The sequence below is a fragment of the Natrix helvetica genome (genome assembly GCF_964273705.1).
Source record: "Natrix helvetica genome assembly, chromosome: Z".
In the NCBI taxonomy this organism is placed as follows: Eukaryota; Metazoa; Chordata; class Lepidosauria; order Squamata; family Natricidae; genus Natrix; species Natrix helvetica.
In genome coordinates, this window is record NC_138554.1 from 116,018,679 (window position 1) to 116,043,253 (window position 24,575).

Sequence of the window (24,575 nt, forward strand, 5' to 3'; positions counted from 1 at the left end):
TAGGACAAGGGATATGTCATTTGTGGTGAAATATAAGCAATATTTCCCACAATTGTGGTAATTATTCTCTATTCAGAATATCCCAAAGGTGCTTTTTCAAGAGGCAACTGGATGACTGAGTATATCTACAAATACTCTATTCAGAATTTTAAAGATGGCAATCTGAAACAACCAAAACTTTGGAGAGGAACAACTTCCAGACCCTGTGTTTCCCACCATTGGCCTTCACAAATCATCACCCTGATTCAGTACACAATCTTTTGTCAGCTACAGCATATGAGCTCTTTGCTTTGCTAAGGCTGCCTGCCTAGAGAGCCTCTTCTGAACTTTAAATATTGCAGTATTTTTAAGGGCCTATGCCAAAAAATGAAAATGTGTACCTACTCATAAGAACTGGCTGAACTAACTATATAGAAATTTTATCTGAGAACTTGGTAAACTACTTTTTTAATGGATAGTCAAGTTTAGGCTGTTTTTTCAAAGGATCTTTATCTTATTCTGAAAAATAAGTCTTATTTACTAAAAATTGGAAAGTAACACATAATGCCATTGGAACTAATATTTAAAAAAAACTTGCATGCCATTCTTACTCTAGTCTTCTTTAATGTTATCATGATGGTGACTTTCCATTCTCTATCTTTCTTGACCTAAACAGTCGGTATGCCACTGCAGCCCACCACTTAAGATTGGCAGAATTTTAGACATCTGATGTTTGACAGCCAGTCAACAGTATGGCAGGATGTTAGCTGACAATGGTGGAATCCATGAAGCAGCGTAAAACCCTAGTTCTCAGCTAACCAGGCAGAGCAAGAGCTATGAACCCATCAGAAGTCAATAGTCAAAGGCCAAGGAAAGGGCGAAGCGTTCCAGTACCCTTTAGCATTAGATGAAAAATATTTCTCATGTTATAGAAGAAAGCACTTTTATGATCAGCAAACTTGCAGTTTACATTCTTTTTTTTTAAAGAGAATTCCCTTTGAGAATGCATAAAAAGTATCAGATGCATTTTTGGAGGGGGGAAACTATTTTCTAAAAAAATGATGATAGCATCTTTCAAATTAACTAAATTTTAAACAAAATCTGATGCAAACATTTCTTCTATTACCCATATTTGTTGGAAATAAGATCAGTTTTGCTATGCTGACAATTGATCAAGATCTCATTTATTCCTTTAATTTATTCCATTAATTTGAATAACTTAAAGATGCTGGACAACATTTCGGAACAAAATGACTCCCTCGCCCCCTTGACAAGAGAGTCATCCCCTCATCTCTCTTGGAAGAGTTGCTTCTGTGGGTTGCCATCTGTTTTTTGGGGTTTACTCCGCTGAGTCCCACAAAACATGCATTGCAAACATGCCGCCAGGGCAGAGGAAAAGTGAGGGCTCTACCAGTTTGCCACCGTTACACGGTTCCAAAGTGCGTTTTGACCACTTTCACTTGGCATGACAGGCTGCTCAACCCTGAGGTGGTTCCCCGACTCGGGCTTGGTGGGAATTTATTATTTATTGATTTATTTTATTTGTCAAATATGTATAATAAAACAGATATAAGCATAAACATGATTATGAATACATGAAATGGATATGAATAAATGAGGACATACAGGGGTGAAATTCAGCAGGTTCTTGAAGAACCAGTAGTGGAAATTTTGAGTAGTTCTGAGAACGGGCAAATGCCACCTCTGGCTGGCCCCAGAGTGGGGAGGGAATGGGGATTTTGCAGTATCCATTCCCTGCCACGCCCACCAAGCCACGCCCATAGAAAAGGTAGTAAAAATATTTGAATTTCAATATTTGGCCCAGGGTGTTTCATTGGGCAGCCCGGCTTCATGCGAGGCTGCTTTTGCGGGGCGAGGCATCCCCGCTCCCTCTGCTCAAACCAACCTCAACGGACTGTTCGGTGGATGTAACTGCAGGGGCGGAGCAGCGCCCACGGGGAGCCTGTCGGAAGAGCGATGGCATTCATTGAAGAGCCGCCCTCCAAGATCCAGCTCCTCGGACGAGCAGGAGGGTATCGGGTGGGGGGGATCTCTCTACCTGCGGGGGATGAGGAACCTCCGCCTGGCAGCATCCGAGGGAGCCGGCCGCTAGGAGGCGCTGCTCCGGCGGCTGCGGCCCATCTGCCTGCGCGCCGGACCGGCTGCGTTTCATAGGCTCCTGTCGGGGAGTCCCTCCTCCCCTCCCACCCACCTTCTCCCCGTGATGGCGGAGGACAGCGAGTCTGCCGCCAGTCAGCAAAGCCTCGAGCTGGACGATCAGGATACCTGCGGCATCGACGGCGACAATGAGGAGGAGACGGAGCACTCCAAAGGGTAGGGTCCTCGCAGGGGCCGCCGCCGCCGTCCTTCCGATGCTCCTGCCAGCATGCCCGCCCCGGGCTTGCCCAGGAGCTGCAGCGCCTTGCACAAGCGCGCGGTCGGCCCGGCCGGGTGGTGAACTAGATTGGGGGAAGCAGCCAAGCCGTCAACCTGAGCCAATCTCCTGCGGCAGGGACGGAGGCGGCCGCGGCAACCCAGGAAGGGCGATCAGGGAGGCGGAGGCCACGCGAGGCACGGAGCAGCCTTCCAGGCTGGGGCTGGGGCGCTAGGTGGGAGAGGAGGAGGAGGAGGAGGAAGGCCAGGCCGGCAGGCTGTGTTTCCTCAATGGGAGAGGCTTTCTGGTTGGCGCGTGTGGTCGACACCCGCAGGGCTAGCGCAGCGCCCTTCCCTTGTTGCCGAGACCGAGGCTTCGGCCTGTGGGCTTCCCCCGATGGCTGTCTGCTACGGTTTCCGTGCCGAGCCTGGCTTCCCCTTCGCCCGCTCTGCCGTCCTCCCCTTTCCCTTTGTGCCCACCTCCCATCCTTCGCAGCCTCCAGCAAGGCGGGCAAGAAGCGCCCGCCTCGTCATCCTTTTGGGGAGGGTGGTGGTGGTGGAGAGAGCCGGGTTGGAACAGAAGGGCCCCCGCCTGGGGATCCCGGGGTGGGCGCCTAACTCTGGAGATCCCGGGGTGGGCGGGAGACTCGATCAGCTTCTTAGATCGCCCGGTGCGCATGAGAGGAATGTGCGGGGCAGGAGGCGGCGGCGGGGTGCGCCTTCTGCACATGAATCTGGTCCGGGGTTTTGGACATGCAGGTGTCCTCCGGGTGCCCCGCTCTTCGTGACATCCGCTCCGATGAAGCCTCCGACCATTTTTGGTAAATGATCTTCTTCGTCTGACCTGCAATGGATATTTTCATTTCCGACGGCGGTCATTTTTATGTCTTTCTTTTATGCCTGCCATCTCACACTCTGTACCTTTTAGGACCCCTTCCCCGACAAAATAGAGAGCAGAATAAAAGCCTAAATAAACAATGACATCTTTGGGAATGGGTGTTATGGGCATGATTTCACTGTGGGATCCAACTTTAAACCCAGTGAGGGTCAAGCAGATAGGAGGAGTTCATTTTAGGCAGACAGCCATCCCATAGTGGAAAAATTTAGAGGACAAAATTTGCAAAGAACTTTTTCCCCAAGTTTTGGGTTAAACTAGTACATACATAAACATTCAGGATCTGTTTGATCTGAATGATCTGTTCCAGATGGAAGACAAGGTTAAAATTGAGTTTGATTGCTGTTTAGGATCTTGTGTACTATTGTAACTTGCAAATTATTTATAGGCATGTTATGTAAAATGAAACAATTATTTAACAAGCCATGGTTAAGAAAACAAATGTTTAGAAGGGTGCACAAACCAAAGCGTGATCAACAGCTGGCTTCAGATTAATCTGAGGCCATACCAAACATGCACATTTATGAACTAGATGTTGTTTGGTAGCATGGTTGATGGCAAAATATATTCTTTTGATCAAGCTATGGCTCAGTATATGCCTATATAAGTGTAAGCCATTAATAAGAATTTTTCAAGTAGAAAAGTCTCTTAGAATAGAGAGACTATGTGCACTGCTTCCATTAAAAGAGATTTTTTTTTTTTGGCCTCATTCAGGGATTTTAATGGAGAGACCAGATGTTATTATATTGATGTTTGTAAATTTCCCATGTTTTCCCAATATGTTGGTCTTTCTTACCCGGAGAAACAATTAGGCAAAATGCCAAGTTTGACTGTTTAGACTAGGATCTTTCCTCTGATAAAGTTCCTCTTTAGAGAATTTACACTGTGAGGATTGAATTCAGATTCTGTTGAAGCTAATCCAAAATCTTAAAATGGGGGAACTGGATTAGGAAACTGAAGGAAAAGGCAGTGTTTCATTTTGACTAGGAGGTTTTGCAAATTCAGCCATTGTGGTTTCATTGATTGTAAGCGCTACAATCATGTGGAAAATAATTGTAGCTTTAAATGTTGCTATTTAACTTTTAGCATGAATATAGAAACCTTGACAAGCAAAACCATATATTTCTATATGCAGACACCAGACTGAAATATAAATGTCAGACATATCCTATCATAATTTATTGTAAAGATTTAGTCCTTGACGTCCTTGATTCAGGTCATAAAAACTCAGAACATGGAAATACGTGAGTAAATTGTAATTAATTCAACTATGGACAAACACATTGTTGAAATATTACCACTCATTTAGGCTAAGTGCTATCAAAAATGGCCCCAAGACCATTCTGGAATAGAGACCTTTTGTATGTGAAGCATATGATCTATCACTGACCTAATTTGCACCAATCCTGTATATTCCAGGTATGTTGGGATCCAACACTTGGTAATACTAAGAAATCTAGGAATTGTAGAATGGCACATCTGTTACCTGCTTAGACCCTTTGGGAATAGGCAACATACCAATGTAGTAGACAAATAAGAAATAAACAAGGCAGCACTGCATACACTCTGTATTATAAGCAAATTGTGTTCAGTATGAATGATATGAGGTATTTTAGAAAATTGCTATTAATTAAAAATATCTCAATGTATAATTTACAAAACAGATAATTATTTATAGTTTGTTTTTCTTTTTTAAATCCGACCACACCTTTGATATGTGGTGAATGTTTTTCTTATCTACATTGGCTTTGAAATAAGATTTAATTGCTTTGTATTGTATTGGATAATAATAATGGTGCTCTTTGGATTCTTGTAGCCAATTCCTCATGTAGTTAGCAATGACCTTAATCTTTAGAAGTTCATCTACCTGCTCAGTGTATGGTCTACTACAGCATCTCTGGCAGATGATCAACAACCTCTGATTAAAGAATTCCAGAGCAGGAGAAATTACGGTGCATATGATGTCCTGTTCTGCTGAATGAGTTTTAATATAATTGTGAAGATTTTTCTTATATCTTAGTCTGCCCTGAGAGAGAGTCAATAAACCCCCCTTGTCTATGTAAAGGCAACCCTTTAGATATTCATTTTCCCTTAAGACAGCTGCTGCCTTATGATATGCATCCGTCTTCTAAACTGATTGGAGAAAGTATTATGAAGCGCTCACTGCGGGAATCAGAGAAGATCTCAATGCCATCATAAGACATAACTCTAATCTGCATTGGAATCTGTCTTAGATCTTTGCAACATTTTGAGCTGAAGGACAATTGTTTATATTTTCCACAGATATAGTCATATTCCAAGCTGTTTTTCTTAGAGAACTTGAGGGGTTTCAAAAAAAATAATTTGACGGTACATGCCCTCCATGGTTTTTAGTTCCTTTTGCATTCAGAAGTTGTAAAAAGGGCAATGTGAACTGTTATTTTTGGAATTTCTGTCTATAAATTTAAATCTCACTAGTTTAAGAAGTCCTCCCTAAATTTTCTGCCTTCTCTGAAGCCATGCTCATTTATACTTACTAAATTCTTGTCCAATCCATTTGGATGACATGGGCATAGTTTGACAGGCACAAATAATTCAAGATTTTTTCTGAAGTGATTTGCAAAATTCAAGTACAAAAACTGAATTGAATAACTGGAATTACATCATCTTTTTATATTGTCTCCTTAAATTGATATTGGACTCATAACCTAAATATTTAGCATAACTTTTCCTATAGTGCAATTCTTTTTTCTGAGTAGAAAAATATGCAATTATAAAATTTCTTCTATCTTTCAAAGAAGAAAGTCATATTCAGAATTGAGACAAACCTTAGTCTTAAGTAGTAAATAATAATTGACTTGAACATCAGGACAGTCATCAATTTATAAAATTATAAAATATACTTGCATACTTTTTCCAGGAGAATATAAGTGTGTTACAAAGATATTTGGTAGAACATCAGGTGTGTTAAAATATGTTTACTTGTTCTTTACAACTCATATAGAAAGACTGACTTTATGAATTTGACTAGTGACATTGCTTCCAGCCATTCTTTCCACCTTTCTTTTGGTCTGCTTTGTGGTCAGTGCTAATTTGGAATTTAATTGCTGCTGTTTGTTTTTCCCTGAGTTATTTAAAGTAATTAGTATGTAAAATTCTGAAGTTTAGAACTGTGGTTTTGGTCTTGATTTGAAACAGACTGGGTGGGGCGTTGCTCTTTTTAAATGCAGTGTTTTATGTTAATGCATGTTCATTTAGTGCAACAGTATATTGCATAGTTATATTTACTTCCCATCAGGAAGACAAAATGAAAATTTAACACAAATAAAAAATACAGTAATATCTATACCATAAATGAAAGATTTATAAATACAGATGTGTTAATATATCTTCAAGCATATTGCCCTGTCCTAAATGAAATTTCATGTGCAGTACTTATTACAATTTTATTCTGTTCACAGCTTATACTGTTCTGATTTGTTTAATTCTAACTGTTTTTCCCCTCCATTTTCCTACAATTGCAAGATAGGCTTTTTTTTAGATCAGCACAGTGTTGATTCATTGATTGTGACAGGAATTGATTGACTGGCTTACAGCCTGAATGTGACATCATAGGCTGAGAGAAAGTGAATGGTTCAAAGTCACCCAGACGGCTTTCATGCCTAAGGCCTGACTAGAACTCACAGTCCCCTGATTTCTAGCACTATGCCTTAAACATTAGACCAAACTGACTCTTTTAATAGTATATTACAAGTTATTAGTTTAAATTTTTTTTTGACCACCAGCAAATTTGGTAAAATGGCTGCTGTAGCACTTCCTGTTCACCAATCCTTGCTATTTGGTATAGTGAGGGAGACGGGGAATCATCATTTAATTAAAAGTAAACTTTTTCCTTGGATGCTCTCCTCTACACTAACAAGCCATAAAAAATTAAAAAATAAATCCAGAAAGGATAAGCAAATGAAAACAGAAAGTTCAATATTAAAATAAATGTTAAATTGATTTCTTTTTTCCCCTTTTTCTTTTTTCCCCCCAAGCAACAGTAAAATGTGGGTGAAAAGCCACATTGCCCAAGATAGGCAAAAGATGATTATATAGGATTCTTGTGTGTGAATGCACAGGGCCATGTGTTAAGGCATTTGTCCACATTTCTTGAGCAACATAAATACATGGAGGAGACCCAGCTAAGGAAATAGATCAGCCACACTGACAAACTGTCAAAATAATACGTTAAGTATGTCAGTTACTGTCAGCAAATTTATCAACAGTGAGATGGCCACATGATTAACTAATCTTTACTTTTTTATGATAATAAATAACTTGGCAGATTAACAGTCATAAAAAAGAAATTCATAAGAAAAATAATAATAGCAAGGAAGACAGAACATCCCAAACATTTCCATTTCTTTTAAGTGCTTTTAATCATTTGCTTTGTGTGCCTTTACATTGCCTACAGCAAGATTAATATCTATCACTTAAACCAGTGGGTCTCAACCTTTCTAATGCTGCGACCCTTTAATATAGTTCCTCATGTTGTGGTGACCCCCAACCATAAAATTATTTTATGTTTTCCATATTTTTTGGAAAATATGTGTTTTCCGATGGTCTTAGGTAACCCCTGTGAAAGGGTGGTTCGACCCCCAAAGGGGTCCCGACCCACAGGTTGAGAACAACTGACTTAAACCAAAACTATAACACAAGAACATGATCAACAACATTTCTCATTGAAAACAATATGGATAAAATATTATGTTAAGTCAGCATCCTATTTTTATTTTATTCATTCGTTTATTTATCAAATTTATTTTCCGCCCAAATATCAACTCAAGGCTATTCTGAGTAGCTCCTTTCCTACCAGCTGTCACATCCCTTTCTCTTACTAATATCATAAGGGATCAGTATTGTGATCCCTCACTGTAGTATTTCAAATGTATCTTGAAAGTACATTTTCAGCAATGCCTGGAGTGTTATTTTGGTGGCTATAGTGTATTACACTGAATTGCATATCAGCTGAAGAAAAATTGTGATTGTATGGCTCCATGTGGGCAAGGACTAATTGTTACTAATTGTGACATTCTTAACTTGACAAATCTGAGGGAGATTTTGGTGGGGTTTTAGGTAGAGTCATAGGGATAGAAACCCTTGAGCTGTTATTGTGGTCAACTAAGATTTAGAGCCAACTCTTAACACATGATTTGATCTTGAAATGGATTCCACTATGTGACAGAGATGAGATGATTCCATCAGCTTTGAAAGAAACTCAGGAAGCCAACACTGGATCGACAGATCTGGACAATTTCCATCCATTCTCAAACTTTCCCTTTTTATGTAAGATTATTGATAAGATGATCAATATTATTGATATTTGTAGCTTCCAAGGGTCCTGGAGGAAACTGATTATCTGGACCCTTTCCATACTCTAAATGGAGATAGTCTTTGATTTATGACCACAATGGAGCCTAAAATTTCTGTTGCTAAGCAACATAGTTGTTAAGTGAGGTTTGCTCCATTTTACGACCTTTCTTACCACAGTTAAGTGAATCACTGCAGTTCTTAAGTTAGTAACATAAATCTAACTTCCCCATTGACATTGTTTGTCAGAAGGTCACAAAAGATTATCACATGATACCAGAACATGCAACTCTCATAAATATGAGCCTGTTGCCAACTGTCCGAATTCTATCATGGGACTGTGGGGATGGTGCTGCCATAAGTGTGAAAAATGGTTTCAAGTCACTTTATTCAGTGGTTGAAGTCGAGGAATACCTGTATGTCGAGAAAAGTTGGACCTTACCATTTTTTCTACTATTTTTATGCCATACTAGGTACTTTTCTTCTCAAATTTAAAATGAAGGTGCAAAGAGAGTGCAAAGTTTCTGAGGTGTGTACAGGAATAGGGTACCAATAGGAAAGAATGAATTAGAAACAGATAGTATTCCCTCTCCTATTTGTGTTCTCTTTTAACTTGAGATCCCATTAAATTTTTATTTACATATGATCTCTCAGCCAAATCTCTGTGATGAAATGCAAGTCCAAATGAGTAAAGGATATGCTTTTGAGGTGTTTCTGGGAAAGGAATTTCAGAATGTTTATAGTTTTAACATGAATACCTCTTTCTTCTTTGGACATTTTGATACATGTATATTCTCAGGAAAATAGGCTTGGGAGCACATGTTGGCCTGAATTGATTAATTAATTAATCTCTTCCTTTGATTTCTAAGCTGCCCATTTGCCAAACAGTTTGGCCAGTGTACAATTCAAAACAATAAAAAGCAAACATTATGTAAAACGATGATTGCACAGTAGTGAATTTCTGCTGTTATCTTTTAATTCATAAATGACCTCTTTCCTCCAGTCTGCTCTGCACTTTTACTTCTTTAATCATTTGTCTGTTGCAAAAGTGACTTGTTGATATGGAAGGGGGCAGGGAAGGGAACAGGGCATGGGAAGTTGAAGAGTTTTGCCTTTTTAATTTCTTTTTTTGAAATTGGAAGGTGATGTGTTTTACAGCAAAATGGATGCATAATTTTTACCCCTTCCTTTAAATACACACACCTTTACCTCTGTATATACACAAAGTAAACAGCCCTACATCAATAATATTGCATCAGATTTTGGCTCCCTAGTCTTGCAGAATACCAGCACTGCAAAAATGGGGCTATACATCATTTGCAGGTTGTTCATGGGTTACTTCCTCTTTTCAAGGCTTACGGCAAATTGTTGTCTTGTTCTTTTTTGCAGAAGTCCAGGAGGAGAATTGGGAGCTAAAAAGAAGAAAAAGAAGCAGAAACGAAAAAAGGAGAAAACAAATTCTGGAGGTACCAAATCAGACTCTGCTTCGGACTCCCAGGAGATTAAAAATCAGCAACCTTCAAAAGTGAGAGATTGGCCTTTGTTTTCTTATTCCTGTTTTACTCTAGCAATTAGTGACCACAGAAATATGTTTTTAAATGAAATTAGATTTGTGAACTAACCCAATTTATATATTCAAATTAATGACTGAAATCAAATCACCTTGGAAATTCAAATTGCATCAATTATTTGTATTGGTGCAATCCAATATTTTTAACAAATCAGAACAGACTATTCACATAAAAGTTGCAGTTTTATAACTTTTTTCTCTTACTGATTCTTACTAAATTTGATAAAAAAAATAATTGTTTTAGAATTTTTTATTTAATTTTTTTGCATTTATTTCAAAGATAAGATGCTACATATAAAATAAGCAACTACAAGGACAATAAAAATTGAAGAAAATTGCAGACAAAAAAGAAATAATAAAAATATGCACATAGTATATATAGAGTCAACATTAAACATACATCATTCATCCTAGTTGAGACATGTCAAATTCAAGGCCCACAGGCCAGATCTGGCTCACAGCATGGTTAGATCTGGTCTGCGGGGCTACCCTGGAGATGGCGAGGGTCCAGCCCCCGCTGCCTCAGCCCCGGCCCAGACCGTCAGGCACTCCCTCTGAGCATAGGCACATGAGGCGGCAAGTGAAAGGGAAGTACTTGCTGACTGTGTTCCATCCTGGGGGGCTGCCTTTTGCTTGAATGGCCCTTTCTCCCTGCCCTCGCATGGGAAAGCCATGGCCACCAGCAGTGCTACCACCCTTTCGCCCTCTCTTCATCCCTTCCTGGGTGTGGAGAGAGGAATGAAGGGAGGGAGGGAAGGAAGGAGATGAGAAGGAAGAAGGGAGAAAGGAAGGAAAGAGAATCTGATATCAATTAAATCAACCCAATACCTGTTAGCTATAAAAAAAACTCTCTTAATTGGTATTCCCCCCCCCCCCCCCCAAATAAGCTAATCTTCAAAGCCCTCCATTAATAGCCCATTAAGGTGTGGTGGCCTAGAGGTAAAGACACTTACCTCTGACTCAGAAAGTTAAGAGTTCAATCCTAGGCAACAACAGATGTCTCTCTATCAGTGCGCAAAGAGAAAATATCTACTGCTAACTTATGCTTAGGCTTCAGGAAGGGCATCTGGCCAGTAAATGCTCAACTCCATTCAGTTGTCCCAATTTCTCCTGGATAAAAGGGATTACAGGATTGTAAAAAGTAAAAAAATGTATTTAACTCACAGAAACTCCACTAACGGCTTTCAATTTCTTACAAACTTGTTCAAAGCATTATCTCTAAGCAATGCATTTAGTTTCACCATTTCTGACAACACTATCAGTTTCAAAATCCACTCTTCAATTGTCAGTGCTCCTTTTTCTTTTCAATATTTGGGATAAATAATCCTTGCTCTTAGAGGAAGAGGCAACTTTTAGAAGAAGATGAAACTTCAAAGAGGAAACTTTCAAGATAATTCTATGGCTGATTATATATGTTCTTACATATATTTATTTATTAAGCACCAAGTGAAGATATGTAAATGTCACACCATCATTTCAATAGTCATTGAAGCTTTCCTGTTGTTGTTGTTGTTGTTGTTGTTGTAATACCACTCTACTTGGAACTGCCTATATACTCAGACACTACCTTAACAGCTCTTAGATCAGGGGTGTCCAAACTTGGGAACTTTAAGACTTGTGGACTTCAACTCCCAGAATTCCCCAGCCAGCATGGCTGGCTGGGGAATTCTGGGAGTTGAAGTCCACAAGTCTTAAAGTTCCCAAGTTTGGACACCCCTGTCTTAGATCCTTGGTTAGAGCTTGAACTGTTACATTTTTACCAGTCCCAGACGATCAAATTGAAGATTAAATCTATAACAAAAACAATAAAATTAAAAATAGCATTAACAGACAGGCATCTTATTCATAATGTTCTATCAGGTTTTCTTTTTCCGCAGCATTGATTCTAAGAGTTGCGTACAAATTCTTTTAGATTTAGATATGTCAACATTTGTGTTTTGGATATTCTGCATTTAATTTTGAAAAGTTTGGGGTAGAAATCTGTGATGCTATCACATCACAGAATTTCTAGATTGATATATTTTACAATATTCTTAGTATGCATGATGTAGAGAAATTATAAAATCTTCATCACGTTACTATGTTATGGTACCATACTACGTTATGGTAGCAGAACATAACTGATCTTCTTCAGACTTAGCAACTAAGTAGGGTCAAGCTTGGTTAGTGCTTGAATGAAGATTACGAGGGAATATTGGGCCTATAAATAGGCTGGGAAATTTAAAAATACATCTTGGAAGGCGGTCATAATAAATCTCTGTGCTGTTATTAAAATATTGGCAGTGGTAGTAATTGTTTTTTATTCTTCCATTAAATCATGTTTGATTCTCAAGAGACTGTCTGGACAAGTCCCTGCAGTTTTCATGGCAAGGTTTTTTTTAGAAGTGGGTTGCCATTTACTTCTTCCTAAGGCTAAGAGACCCAGCTGGTTCTGTGCTGAAGGCGGGACTAGAACTCACTATTTTCCAGTTTCTAACTACAAAAATTTGCTCTAGTATCATTGTTAACACTTTACAAAACTAGAAAACAACTTTTAAATTCCATAGTTACATATTTCTTCTCTTTTTTCCAATTTGGCGCAACTTTTCTCCTTAGACTTCAGTCTAAGCTGGGGTGTCAAACTTGATTTCATTGAGGGTCGCATCAGGGTTGTGCTTAACCTCCAAGGTCCAGACTGGGCATGGCCAGGATGGGGGTGGCCAGCTTAATGTCACTTGCGTCAGGGGCCCCTTGGATGGCCGAGTGCTCTGCGAGTGAAACGGGCTCCCAAGCTCCATTTTCAGCTGCCATAGCCTCCTGCAACTCTCTGCCAGTGAAAACATAGCTTGGGAGGGCTGCATGCCGCCCTCCTGAGCTCCATTTTTGCTGGCAGAAGTAAGCTGGGCTGGTCTTTCATGGGCCAGATCTAAGTAGCGTACAGGCCAGATCCGGCCCCTGGTCTAAGCACATTAATAGCAACAAAGCAGAACCAACTACTCATTTGAAATGTAGCCTTCTCTAAATACACTTTTAGCTCTCTGCCCATTAGTTTTCATGTGTGTTAAGAAGTTCAGTATCTTCCTGCTGTGGATTTTGTGTTGCACTGACAACAAAACAAAGGTAGATGCAACTTATATAAAAAATGAGCAGGAAATGAGTTTGCCTTTTGCTTATTTTAAGCACGGTATATTTATTTTGTTTCATCATAAAAGATAAAGTACAAATCAGAAAAACAAACAGACAAAAACATACATCCAGCCCTAACAACAACAACAAAGAAAAAAGATTGGCGTACACAAAAGGAAAAAAGGTGCCTCAAATATTATTTTTATGAGACGCCTTTGCTGCTTCTCCAGGTCTTTGAAAAAGTCTTGTGCCTTAATACTTCCTTCCCCAATTAAAACCCAGCTGATAGGAGGGAGAGGAGATGGGCTAAAGGAAGAAGGGAGGTCCATTTAGGCCAGTGCTTCTCAATTATTTTCTGTCATGCCCCCCCTAGGAAGAAGAAAACATTTCGCGCCCCCCGCCCCCCCGCGCGACTGTAAATAGTATAATTTGTCTATAAAATTGTTATAAGTAGACCTCTGCATAACATAGCACACCGGTCTTTCCTCGTCTCCCACCGTAGTCACATGCTTTCTTTCCTCTTTCCCTCTTACTTGTCTATCCTTCCTTCCACCCTCCCTTCCTCCTTCCCTTCCTTCCTGCCTCCCTTCCAGTTCCCTCCTTCCTCTTTCCCCCTGCCTGCCTGCCTTCTTTCCCTCCTGCTTATCTATGCTTCCTTCCTTCCTTGCACCTCCCTCCCTTCTGCCTGCCTGCCTTCTTTCCTCTTTCCCTATCCTCCTATCCTTCCTTTCTCCCTCCCTCCTTCCCTGCCTCCCTTCCAGTTCCATTCTTCCCTCCTTCCTTCTGCCTCCTTCCTGCCTGCTTGCCTTCTTTCCTCTTTCCCTCTTGCTTGTCTATCCTTACTCCCTCTTCCCCTTCTTCCCTCCCTCCCTGCCAGCAGCTCCTCCAGCATCCCAGCTGGAAGCAGCAGCACAACAGTCGCCGTTACCAGGGGCGAAGGGGTGGCGGTGGCAAGATCGGGCGACCGCCGCCCCTTTGTCCCTTCCCCAACAGCGGCTGTTGCGCTTCCGCTTCCAGACGGAATGCTGGCGGGGAGGCGAGCTATCTGCATAAAGACGCCGCCGAGGGCATGGCAGAATATATCCCGGCTTGAAGTGGCAGCGCTGGGGACTGCTCAGAGACTCATCAGAGCCACGGGCTGGAGCTGTGCAAAAAGTCTGCTTGGGCTGGGGGGGGGAAGGGAGGGAAGCCTGGGACAGCCATGCTTCCCTCCCTCCCACCCCCGCCCGAGCAGGCTTCGTGCACAGCTCCAGCCCGCGGCGCCAATGAAAATCCACAGTCCGAAGTGCTGCCACTTCCAGGCGGGATATATTATGCCTCGCCCACGCCGCCCACGCCGTTGCACCCAGATGGAAAGGGAGCCTTCGCGCCCCCCTTTACGGAGCCTCGCGCCCCCCCAGGGGGGCGCGCCCCACTATTTGAGAACCGCTGATTTAGGCCTACCTCAAGAACTCTCACACGGATAAACATGACATAAATGATGGTGATACGAAGTCTCAGATAGAATTTCCTGAGGTGTTCTAAAGTTACTTACTGGAAAGATAAGAACATAGGTTGTGCCCTGCTGGATTAGATCCCAAGCACACCTAGACCAGCAAGGTGTTCAACCCACTCCACCAGGAAGCACTCTAACCTTCCAGATGATGTTCCTCATGGGCAACCAAGCTGATAGCCAGCACTACATCTCACAATAATGACTTTTAAAGTTTATTTAGAAGAGGGAGTAAAAATCACCTTTTTATAGCCCTGATTTTGCCAGGATTCAGTTTCATTGGGTGAAATATCTCAGACTTTTGTATGATTAGAGCATCAAAGAGAAAAAAGTGGAACAATCAAAATGCTGAAAAGATAAAAGTAAGAGCTCCTCATCTTCTTATTGGCAGCACCAAGAGAGACCCATATGCTTACTCTGCATACTCTATACAAACGTTATTGATGTATCTTGGAATTAATATTTGTTTGCTTTAAATATATTTTTCATTCAGAGATTATTTCATGTGAGATTTTTTTAAAGGATAACCTTGATGACAGGATGTAATATATAAAAATGCTGAAAAGATATAAGAGCTCCTCATCTTCTTATTAGCAGCACCAAGAGGACCTTATGCTTACTCTACATACTCTGTGAAAACTTTATTGGTATCTTGAATGAATACAGCTCTATTTTTCATTCAGAGATTATTTCATGTGAGATTTTTTTAAAGGATAACCTTGATGACAGGATGTAATATATCAAAAATGCACAACAGCTTGGTAAACCCAGCAGGGTGTGAGAGAATTAAAGGAAGTTGCATTCTCCTTTTACCTGTGATTGTATGCCTGCAGAATCCAGCCATTCCAATGCAGAAACTGCAAGACATTCAAAGAGCTATGGAGTTGCTCTCAGTCTGCCAGGGGCCAGCCAAGAATATTGATGAAGCGACGAAACGCAAATACCAGTTTTGGGACACACAGCCTGTACCCAAGCTTAGTAAGTTTATTGTTGGTGACCAGATATAAAAAGCATTGGTTCTTTGTTTATTGAGGGACGCTTGTATTTTAACAATTTACAGCTCACAAAAACTCACCTCAAATGCAAAACAGTTTTAGGATTAAGTTGAAAACAAGCTTTACCACCAAATAATTAACGGGAAGATTGCCATTTGAAAAACTACTATGTAAATTTAACATTAAACTACTATAAGATTTTAAGCAGTAAAGAGTTGAATACTTTCATGCCAAATTTTCTAAGAATTTTTTTTTATTCATTTCAGTGTATAATACCTATAATTCCTTGACAATTTATGTCTTAAACCTCAATAAAAATTCTTTAGAAAAATATTCCTGGTAAAATACAAAAGAATTTGTTTTCAAGTGACAATAAGCATTTTAAATTTTATTTTTCAAGAATATGAAACAGCTTTAATTTTATTATTAAAGTTATTATAGTTATATTATATATTAAGATCTGTATTATTGCTGTTTGTAGGCTCTCCTTTGCTAGCCCATCACTTTGTGAGTTCCAAATGCTTTACTGCAGAACTGTTCTCTAATATAAATAGTAATTGCTTTTCATGTGGCATCTATAGTCCAGGAGACTATATTGCATTTCAATTGCTTCTCTTTGTAAAAGCAGAAACACTCAGGAACATATTGTGGATTAGGAAATGACATCTGTGTACCGAATTGTTCCAGTTATATATAAGAAAGATAATGCAATTATACAGTGGTTGGTTTGGAAATGTTCCCCAAATGTCTGCAAGGCTTATATTTGTGTTACTATATTTTGAATTGCTTTTTAAAATGTTATCATTAATAAGTTTTGCAAGGTTTGATTTCTATGCTTTGTGTTGTTCTTCTGATCTAAGAAAATAAGATCAGTTTTGAAATAGCAATGGAAAGAAAAAATGTATCTTTAAACTGTAATAGCTGCTCTGAGAATATGGGCATTGATTAATTATATATCATTAAAATTAGTTTCTAATTGCATATAGTAAAACTATCCAGTCAATTAAAGTTGGTTTTTTGAAAGCCTGCCATATATTTCATTATAAATCCCTCTGGTAAACAGTTGTGCATGATATATGAAAGAAGAGATTTTTAAATTAGCAGACCTCCAGTATGTTACTAAAAATAATTCCTTTTTTAATTGGAAAAGTTAGATCTGCTGTTTGAGTCTGAATTCAATCTAAAATGATTCATCTTGAGAAGTTGTTTATTGCAGTCAAAGAAAAGAAGCAGCAGGTAGTAAGCAGTTCCATAACATGCATTGAAATTCTGTAGAGATTGCTATTCCCTTGACAAAATTAATAATTATAATACAATTAAATCTCTAGGAAAAAATATAGTGACATTATTGATAATTTAGTTGACATAAAATGAAGTTGGCCATGGACTTCTAACAGCTTGACTTAATTTTTGTTTACTATACCTTCTCTCATCTTCCCTGAAAACAGAAAAATGATTTAAAAACTTACAAGCTTACCTTCTTTTTCTCTAAGGTGAAGTTATAACATCGCATGGTGCTATTGAACCAGATAAGGATAACATACGCATAGAGCCGTATTCATTACCGCAGGGTTTTACTTGGGACACGTTGGATCTGAGCAATGCTGAAATTGTAAGTGGACCTTGCAGTCTTTCAAATACAAACCCGGTTTCGTGTTTGTGTATTTGTGTGTGTATAGTTGTGCATTTTGCTAGTGTCATGAAATTGCCAATGGCCATGAACTGGACAGACACAGAAGTCCCCTTTTGACCACATAGTTCTCTGTCTTATTTTGGACCAGTTTGTCACGATACCATTTGTTTTTCTGGGGAAGAAAATAGCAAAAAACAGTTCTCCCCCCCCCCTCAATTTTTAATTCCTAGGGGGAAATGCTGAGCTACAGAATTGAAGTGAGAACAGAACAGCTGAGATGCAGAACAGAAGTGAGAACATTTAATCCTCTGGATTTACACTGAAAACTAATATACTGACTTTGCCCACTCTACGAGTAGCTAAGGAATACCTTTAGTCACAGGATCTGACCAGACCGTACCAACCTATGAGAGAATGAGAGCCAGACAGGCATAATGGTGAAACTCTTGGGCTAGGACTGGAAGATCTGGATTCTATTCTCAGTCATGAAACCAAGGGTGACTTCAAGTTAGTAATTCCCTCTAAGTAGCACAGCCAACAACGGGCTGTGGAAAAATAACTAAACCTCAGCTACGTTGAAACCAAGAGGGTGGAATGATATAGATATTCTGCCTTATGTCTTGAGTGAAGCTAGGTATACATCTTTGTATGAAACAGGCCTCTTATTGATGTTCATTGATGAGTTTGATTTGGCTAGCTCAACTGTTTCTCTTAAGATAAGTCAGGTGCTCAAATTCAGAGCAAAGTAAAAGCTGTTGGATTCAATAAATTGATGGTTTCCTTCCACTCCTTTTTTCCAGTTAAAGGAGTTGTACATGCTGCTAAATGAAAATTATGTTGAAGATGATGATAACATGTTTAGATTTGACTATTCACCGGAATTCCTTTTGTGGTGAGTCCTAGTTTCCATATACATCTAGGGGCAACCCCAGGACCTTGCCAAGCTTCTCAGTTTTGATCAAATCACATACCGTATTTTTCGGAGTATAAGACAGACCAAGGTTTTGAAGAGGCATTTTTTTAAAAAAAGTAGGTAGGTAGAGGGAGAGAGAAAGAGAGAAATATAGTAGGTAGGTAGGGAGAGAGAGAGAATAGGTAGGTAGGTAGGTAGGTAGGTAGGTAGGAAAGTAGGTAGGTAGGTAGGTAGGTAAAGGGAGAGAGAGAAAGAGAGAGAAATACAGTAGGTAGGTAGGGAGAGAGAGAGTATATGTAGGTAGGTAGGTAGATAGAGGGGGGGGGAGAGAGAGAGAGAAATACAGTAGATTGGTAGGGAGAGAGAGTAGGTAGGTAGGTAGATGTTTCCAGGTGTATTTATCCATGTGCTGGAGAAGGAAATCGCTGACAATCTGCAGCACCTAAGACTTTGTTTCTGCTGGCACAGCACTTGATCAATATAATTCTCATCAATCAGTTAAAGAGCTTTCCAAAACGGAAAAAAAAAGTTTTTGCACTCTGCAAACCTCCCCAAAACGGCCCGTTTTTCGCGAAAATGGACCTGTTTTTTATTTTAAAAAGGCATGAATAGCCTTGGGGGGCTCGCAGAGTGCTCTTGGGGAGGTGGGGGGGGCAGGAACGTGCACAAAACTGCCTGTTTTTGCGAAAACGGGCCCATTTTTGTAAAAAAAAATTGCAATTATAGCCTTATGGAGGCTTATAGAGTGCTGCTGGGGGGTGGGTGGGCAAAAAACGGCCCATTTTTTGCTCATTTCGGCCCTCCCCAGCCGTCAGGACTCTCTGAAAGCCTCCATAAGGGTATGCACAGCCATTTTGGTGAAGGGGGTGGGGCTTCGGGAGGCAAAAAATGCTGTATTCGATATATAAGACGCACCCAGATTTTCACCCTCTTTTTTGAGGAAAAAAGGTGCGTCTTATACTCCAAAAACACGGTAGATTGATCTCTGAGAATGCTGTGACAGTCATAAGTATAAGTATAATCTTTATTGTCATTGTATTTAAATACAATGAAATTGGTTGAGAATCGATCTCAAATCACTTATTTCAATGTTATTAAAACTTTGAATGGTTGATAAATGGATGGTTGTAAGCCGAGGACACCCAGTATTCTATAAAAGGTAAGACATAATTATTACTTTTATGCTTTTTTTCTCTTTTAGGGCCCTTAGACCGCCAGGTTGGCTTCCGCAGTGGCATTGTGGCGTCAGGGTATCGTCCAATAGGAAACTAGTGGGGTTCATCAGTGCCATTCCGGCACACATTCGGATTTATGACAGGTAAGCTCTAATTGATTAGGAAGTTAGCTGGGCCTCTAAGGTTTTCTTAAAATCATTTGCATGGATTTTCCTTTATCAGAAAGGTTAGATATGGAATAAACTTTAAGGGGAAACCTTGGTGAAGTATTGAAAATGTTTTAAATATCTCAAGCTCAAGTCCTTGTCCATTTATTCCAACAATTAGCAACTTTTTCTATGACATGCAACATCTGTTGAATTTATTGCCATTTTAAAATGTTGTCTTCCTCTTCTTTCTCTTTCTCCTCATCTTTTAATTTTGGAGACCATCACTTGTTATCTACAGCATCTGTACCTTAAGCACTGTGGTACAACCACACTTACATCTCTTGCTTTACCCTACTGTTGATGTTTATTGAGAATATTCAGAATTAATATTGCTATTTCAGCCTTTAAAAAAAAATTCAAAACTATTGGTGATTTCTGCCATTATTACAGAGTTGGAATTAGAATGAAGATCATCATCAAAGTACTGCAGCAATACTTAAAAGACAGAAAGCTCTTATCTAATTATATGCTGGAGCGCATTGAAGAATGCTAATTAGATTCAACCTTATGTTTTCTCCTACAATGCCCTGCATATGTTTACACATGTGTACAACTAAAGCACACACTCCCCCACTTTCTTCTCCTTTGCCTTCTACTTATGCCCCAACATAAAATCCAAAACATCTTCTTTCCCTTAACTAATTTTTAACATATTTGTGAAATTTGGATGCTGACCATTAATTCAGAGAAGAAAAGGTTAATATGTTCAAAGCAGTAAATGATGTTCAAGTAGCAGAAAGAGGAAGACGTGCCTTTGCAGAAGTCACAGATAAATATTGCATCTGTCAGAATCAGCAATTCAACCTGTGCTCATAATTTCTGTAAGATATTCAAGCCCTGAGCAAGTAGAATTGATATTAGTATTGAATATTTAAAGATCTAAATTAGTGGCTATATTTAGTTCCAAGCAGAAAATACCTCAAAGAAAATAATTATCAGAACAACTTTTCCCTCCTTGATTTACTTAAGTACAACCATTTGTGACTTCTTAAATATGAGAAAGGTCAAATCAGAATCTTCTATATGTAAGGGATATGGTAGACAGTTTTACTTTATTTATTTATCTTAAGTACATAACACCCACAGGGAATCCTACAGGGGGTTGCAGAAAAAACTGTAAAATTTACTCAAGATTATCTCTGACCCAAAACATAAATGTATACCAATTCAGCAGCACGGACTGAAATATTTCATTAAAAATCATAACATGCAGTGTGCATAGGCAATTCAAAAATGTACTACCCAGAATCCTTCACTTCCCTATAAATAGTTTACCTTGCTTTGCTATTTTTTACAAAGTGTTGTGTACATGCACCTCCTTGGGAAAGAGAATACTAAAAATGAGGGTTCCTGATATGGATTCAAAATACTTTTTGTTTATATACCTAATCCCTGGGTTACGAACGTTCATTCAACACCCGTTTGCAGTTACGAGATAAGCGTCCCCTAGGGTTTACGAGCAAGTCCCAAAATTACGAATGTTGCAGTACCATGGCAGTTGTTCGCCCTTATGAATGACTACTGAGGTCTGCAACATTCACCCTATTCCCCCCGTCCCCACTCACGTTCTCCACAACTGCTTCCCCCTTCTATCTGGCCCGACTCATTTACTTTACAAGATTTGTCTCATCTCTGCCGCAGTTACTTTGTTTTGAGGGAGAGGAGAGTTGATGGAAGCTCCTGGGTGCCATAATATCACACAACTTCAGGCACCCATCCTCATTTGCAGAGACTCGGTGCCTGAAGTCTCACGAGATCACGGACCCCAGAAACTTTTATTCTCAGCATGAAAAGTGTTTGCCGTTCCTGTCCTGTTCCCCCCCCCCATTCCTTTCCTCCACCACCGTCACACTTCTAGCTGAGATGCAGATCTGATGGAGATTGGAAGCTTCACGGAGGGCTTCGCTCCATTTTGAAATACCCTATAGATACCTATGAGGCCTTTGAAAACAGAGGGATTTTCTTCGTTTGGAAATGCCCCATAGATGTCTATGAGTCTTTTGAAAATGGAGGGATTTGCTTTATTTTGAAATGCCCCATATACACTTATGAGGCCTTTCAAAACAGAATGAATCCCCTGTTTTCAAAGGCCTCATATGTGCCTATGGAGCGTTTCAAAACAGAGGGATTTGCTCTGTTTTCAAAGGCCTCATAGGCATCTATGGGGTATTTGAAAAGGGAGTGAATTCCTCCATTTTCAAAGGTGGGATATTCCAGATATTAAACCTGTAATTAATTTAATTTAGCTATTGCGTTTTGAAAAACAAACAGCAATTTCCTCCAAACTTTGCAAAAAAAAAAGGGGGGGGGGATAAAATTTAAGGTTCTGTCCCCTCTATGATAATGATGGATGACAATGACATAGATGTAGTTTTTTTTCTTTAAAATAACACTTATTGATTCAAAAATTTCCCCACTTCTTCTGTAAGAAATATGTTTTCTGTAAAATTGGGAAGAGTTGGTCAGTAGGGTAGGTAATATTAGTTGGGCAATTTGTACTCCCTCAAAAATTTAAGCAATTGCTTATGTATTTTCTTTAACAGTGAGAAGAAAATGGTAGAAATTAACTTTCTGTGTGTCCATAAAAAACTACGATCAAAGCGAGTAGCACCGGTCCTGATCCGTGAAATAACTAGAAGAGTAAACTTGGAGGGAATTTTTCAGGCTGTTTACACTGCAGGAGTCGTCCTTCCCAAGCCTGTAGCAACTTGCAGGTAAGCAAAGATGCTGTTTTTTGAGAATTTACATAATTTTTGTTATAAAAGAGTAGCCAAAACTCACCTTATAAATTGAATGGTCAGGGTGGAAGGATCTTATGCATTAAGGAGGTATTTCACATTACAATACTGGCAGTGATGAAATGAGAGTTAGCCTTTCTGCCTTTCTAGAAAATGTATGAGCTCCAGTTGTGAAACTCATGGCTATTGTGTACATCTACAGTTTCCATTTTGCATGTCAGTATCACAAGATGGAAATACAAAAAAGTGGAAGTTGAGGTATGGTTACTTATCTCCTCACCTCATTTCCTTTGAATATTACAAAACTTGTGGTTGGTTGATCTTTCATAGCTAGATTCTGATTGCCTTACTTGCATTGTAAGGATTTAATCCACTTGAAGTAAACAAAACCAAAAGCACAGTGAATAGGTGTGAAAATACTTTCCAGTCAATAAAAGCACAGTCTGTAAATATAAATTACTTTGAGATTCCTAATGTGTTTCAATTTAAGAAGCCTAATGAAATTTATTTTTTTCCTTTATTTTATTGTAATGAATATAATGCACGTATCCATGTAGGTTACAATTTTTGCATCTATTCCATTTTCTAAGCAGAATGCTTTTTTTTTTTCTTTCTGTCTCCCTTTGGCTTACCAACTCACAAAAATAATAGTCTCAAGCTCTCTTGAATGTACAGTTATCCTCAATTTACAACCAAAATTGAATTCAATTTTTCTGATTCTAAGTGAGACAATTGTTAAATGAGTTTTGCCCCATTTTAGAATATTTCTTGCCACAGTTGTTAAGTGAATGGCTGCAGTTGGTTAAGTTAGTAACAGTGTTGTTAAGTGAATCTGGATTCCCCATTGACTTGGCTTGTCAGAAGTGTTTGCATGACCCCGAGACATGGTTTTAAATATGAGTCAGTTGCCAAGTGTCCAAATTTTGATCACATGATCGCGGGCATGGCTGCAACAGTAATAAGTCTGAAAATCAGACACAGATCACTTTTCAGTGCTGTTATAACTGAATAGTCACCAAATGGTTATAAGTCAAGGACTATCTGTATGGCCTTTATAATCCATCTCAGACAGGCCACGTGATAGTAGATTATCAACATGTTGGGAACATGACTACTCCTCATTGCCTGGAGTCAATTTGCCAGGAAGACGTTGACGTTAAAAATAAAAAAAAGATGCAAATTGGATATCAGATGTAAACATTTTGAAATTAAGCATCAAAGGGTTAAAACCTAGGAATACTTCAGGACAGTGAAATCATCTTCTTCGTAGCCAAACTTTCAGTAACAAACTAATGACACATGCATTTTCTTCTATATTTTTTTCTAAAAAGTGTTCTTTCAAGGGTTAATCATTATAGGGAGGCAGCATAGACTATGCAGAGAAATTACTGAGGCAGTCTAACATGCTAACATAATGTCAATTTTTATTCTGCATGGTTTCCTTCAAATGCACAGGAATTAAAAGTCCCCATTGATTATGAATTCTGATAGTCGTAGTTCTGAAGTCCACAGTATTGGTGAAGACTGGATTGGTCTGAAGCAGTGTTCCTCAGGTTCAGCAACTTTTTGATATATGGACTTCAACTCCCAGAATTCCTCAGCCAGAATGCATAGCTGAAATATTGTGAAATATTGATCTTATCATGTATAGAAATAATTGAATTCTTTGCTATACCTTGATTTTATTGACTGTCTTTCTTTTAAAAAGTTATTCTACAGGAGTGCAGGATGAAGTGTGCATTCAGGTTATTCTATTCCAACTAAGCCTTCACCTACTTTAGAGTAATATATTTAGGGGCAAGTTCATTTGGCAATATTTTGTATGTTGTACTTATGGCTTTATTAAAATTGCAACATGCCAGTTACTGTAGCAAAAGATATAAATATTTTTGAATAGTTGCCTTCAAAGTCATACTTGGCAAAAATAGATTTATTTTTTGCATATTTCATTTCTTCTAGTCAAAGATACAAATTACAAAAAAGGCACCAAGAAGATATAAAAGCATATACCGTGTTTCCCCGAAAATACGCCAGGGGCTTATATTTTTTTGACCCACGAAATATGGCCTTGGGCTTATTAAAGGGGAGGGCTTATTATTTTTGGGTTGCCGGGCGGCTGCTCCCCTGTGACTGGGTTCCCGAAGAGCCGGGCACAGCCTCAGGGTCG

General features: G+C 39.3%; 1 protein-coding gene across 1 annotated transcript in view; it reads left to right on the top strand.

Moving 5' to 3' along the window:
• Positions 1-2,161: 2,161 nt before the first annotated feature.
• The window catches only part of NMT2 (N-myristoyltransferase 2), a 30,962-nt gene continuing 8,548 nt past the window's right edge, over positions 2,162-24,575 (top strand). The window contains exons 1-7 of the mRNA XM_081933750.1: positions 2,162-2,313; positions 9,968-10,103; positions 15,579-15,723; positions 17,234-17,352; positions 18,174-18,265; positions 19,488-19,604; positions 22,214-22,384. Coding sequence (XP_081789876.1) covers positions 2,204-2,313; positions 9,968-10,103; positions 15,579-15,723; positions 17,234-17,352; positions 18,174-18,265; positions 19,488-19,604; positions 22,214-22,384 — 890 coding nt within the window. The 5' untranslated portion in view covers positions 2,162-2,203. The remainder of the gene's footprint in view (positions 2,314-9,967; positions 10,104-15,578; positions 15,724-17,233; positions 17,353-18,173; positions 18,266-19,487; positions 19,605-22,213; positions 22,385-24,575) is intronic.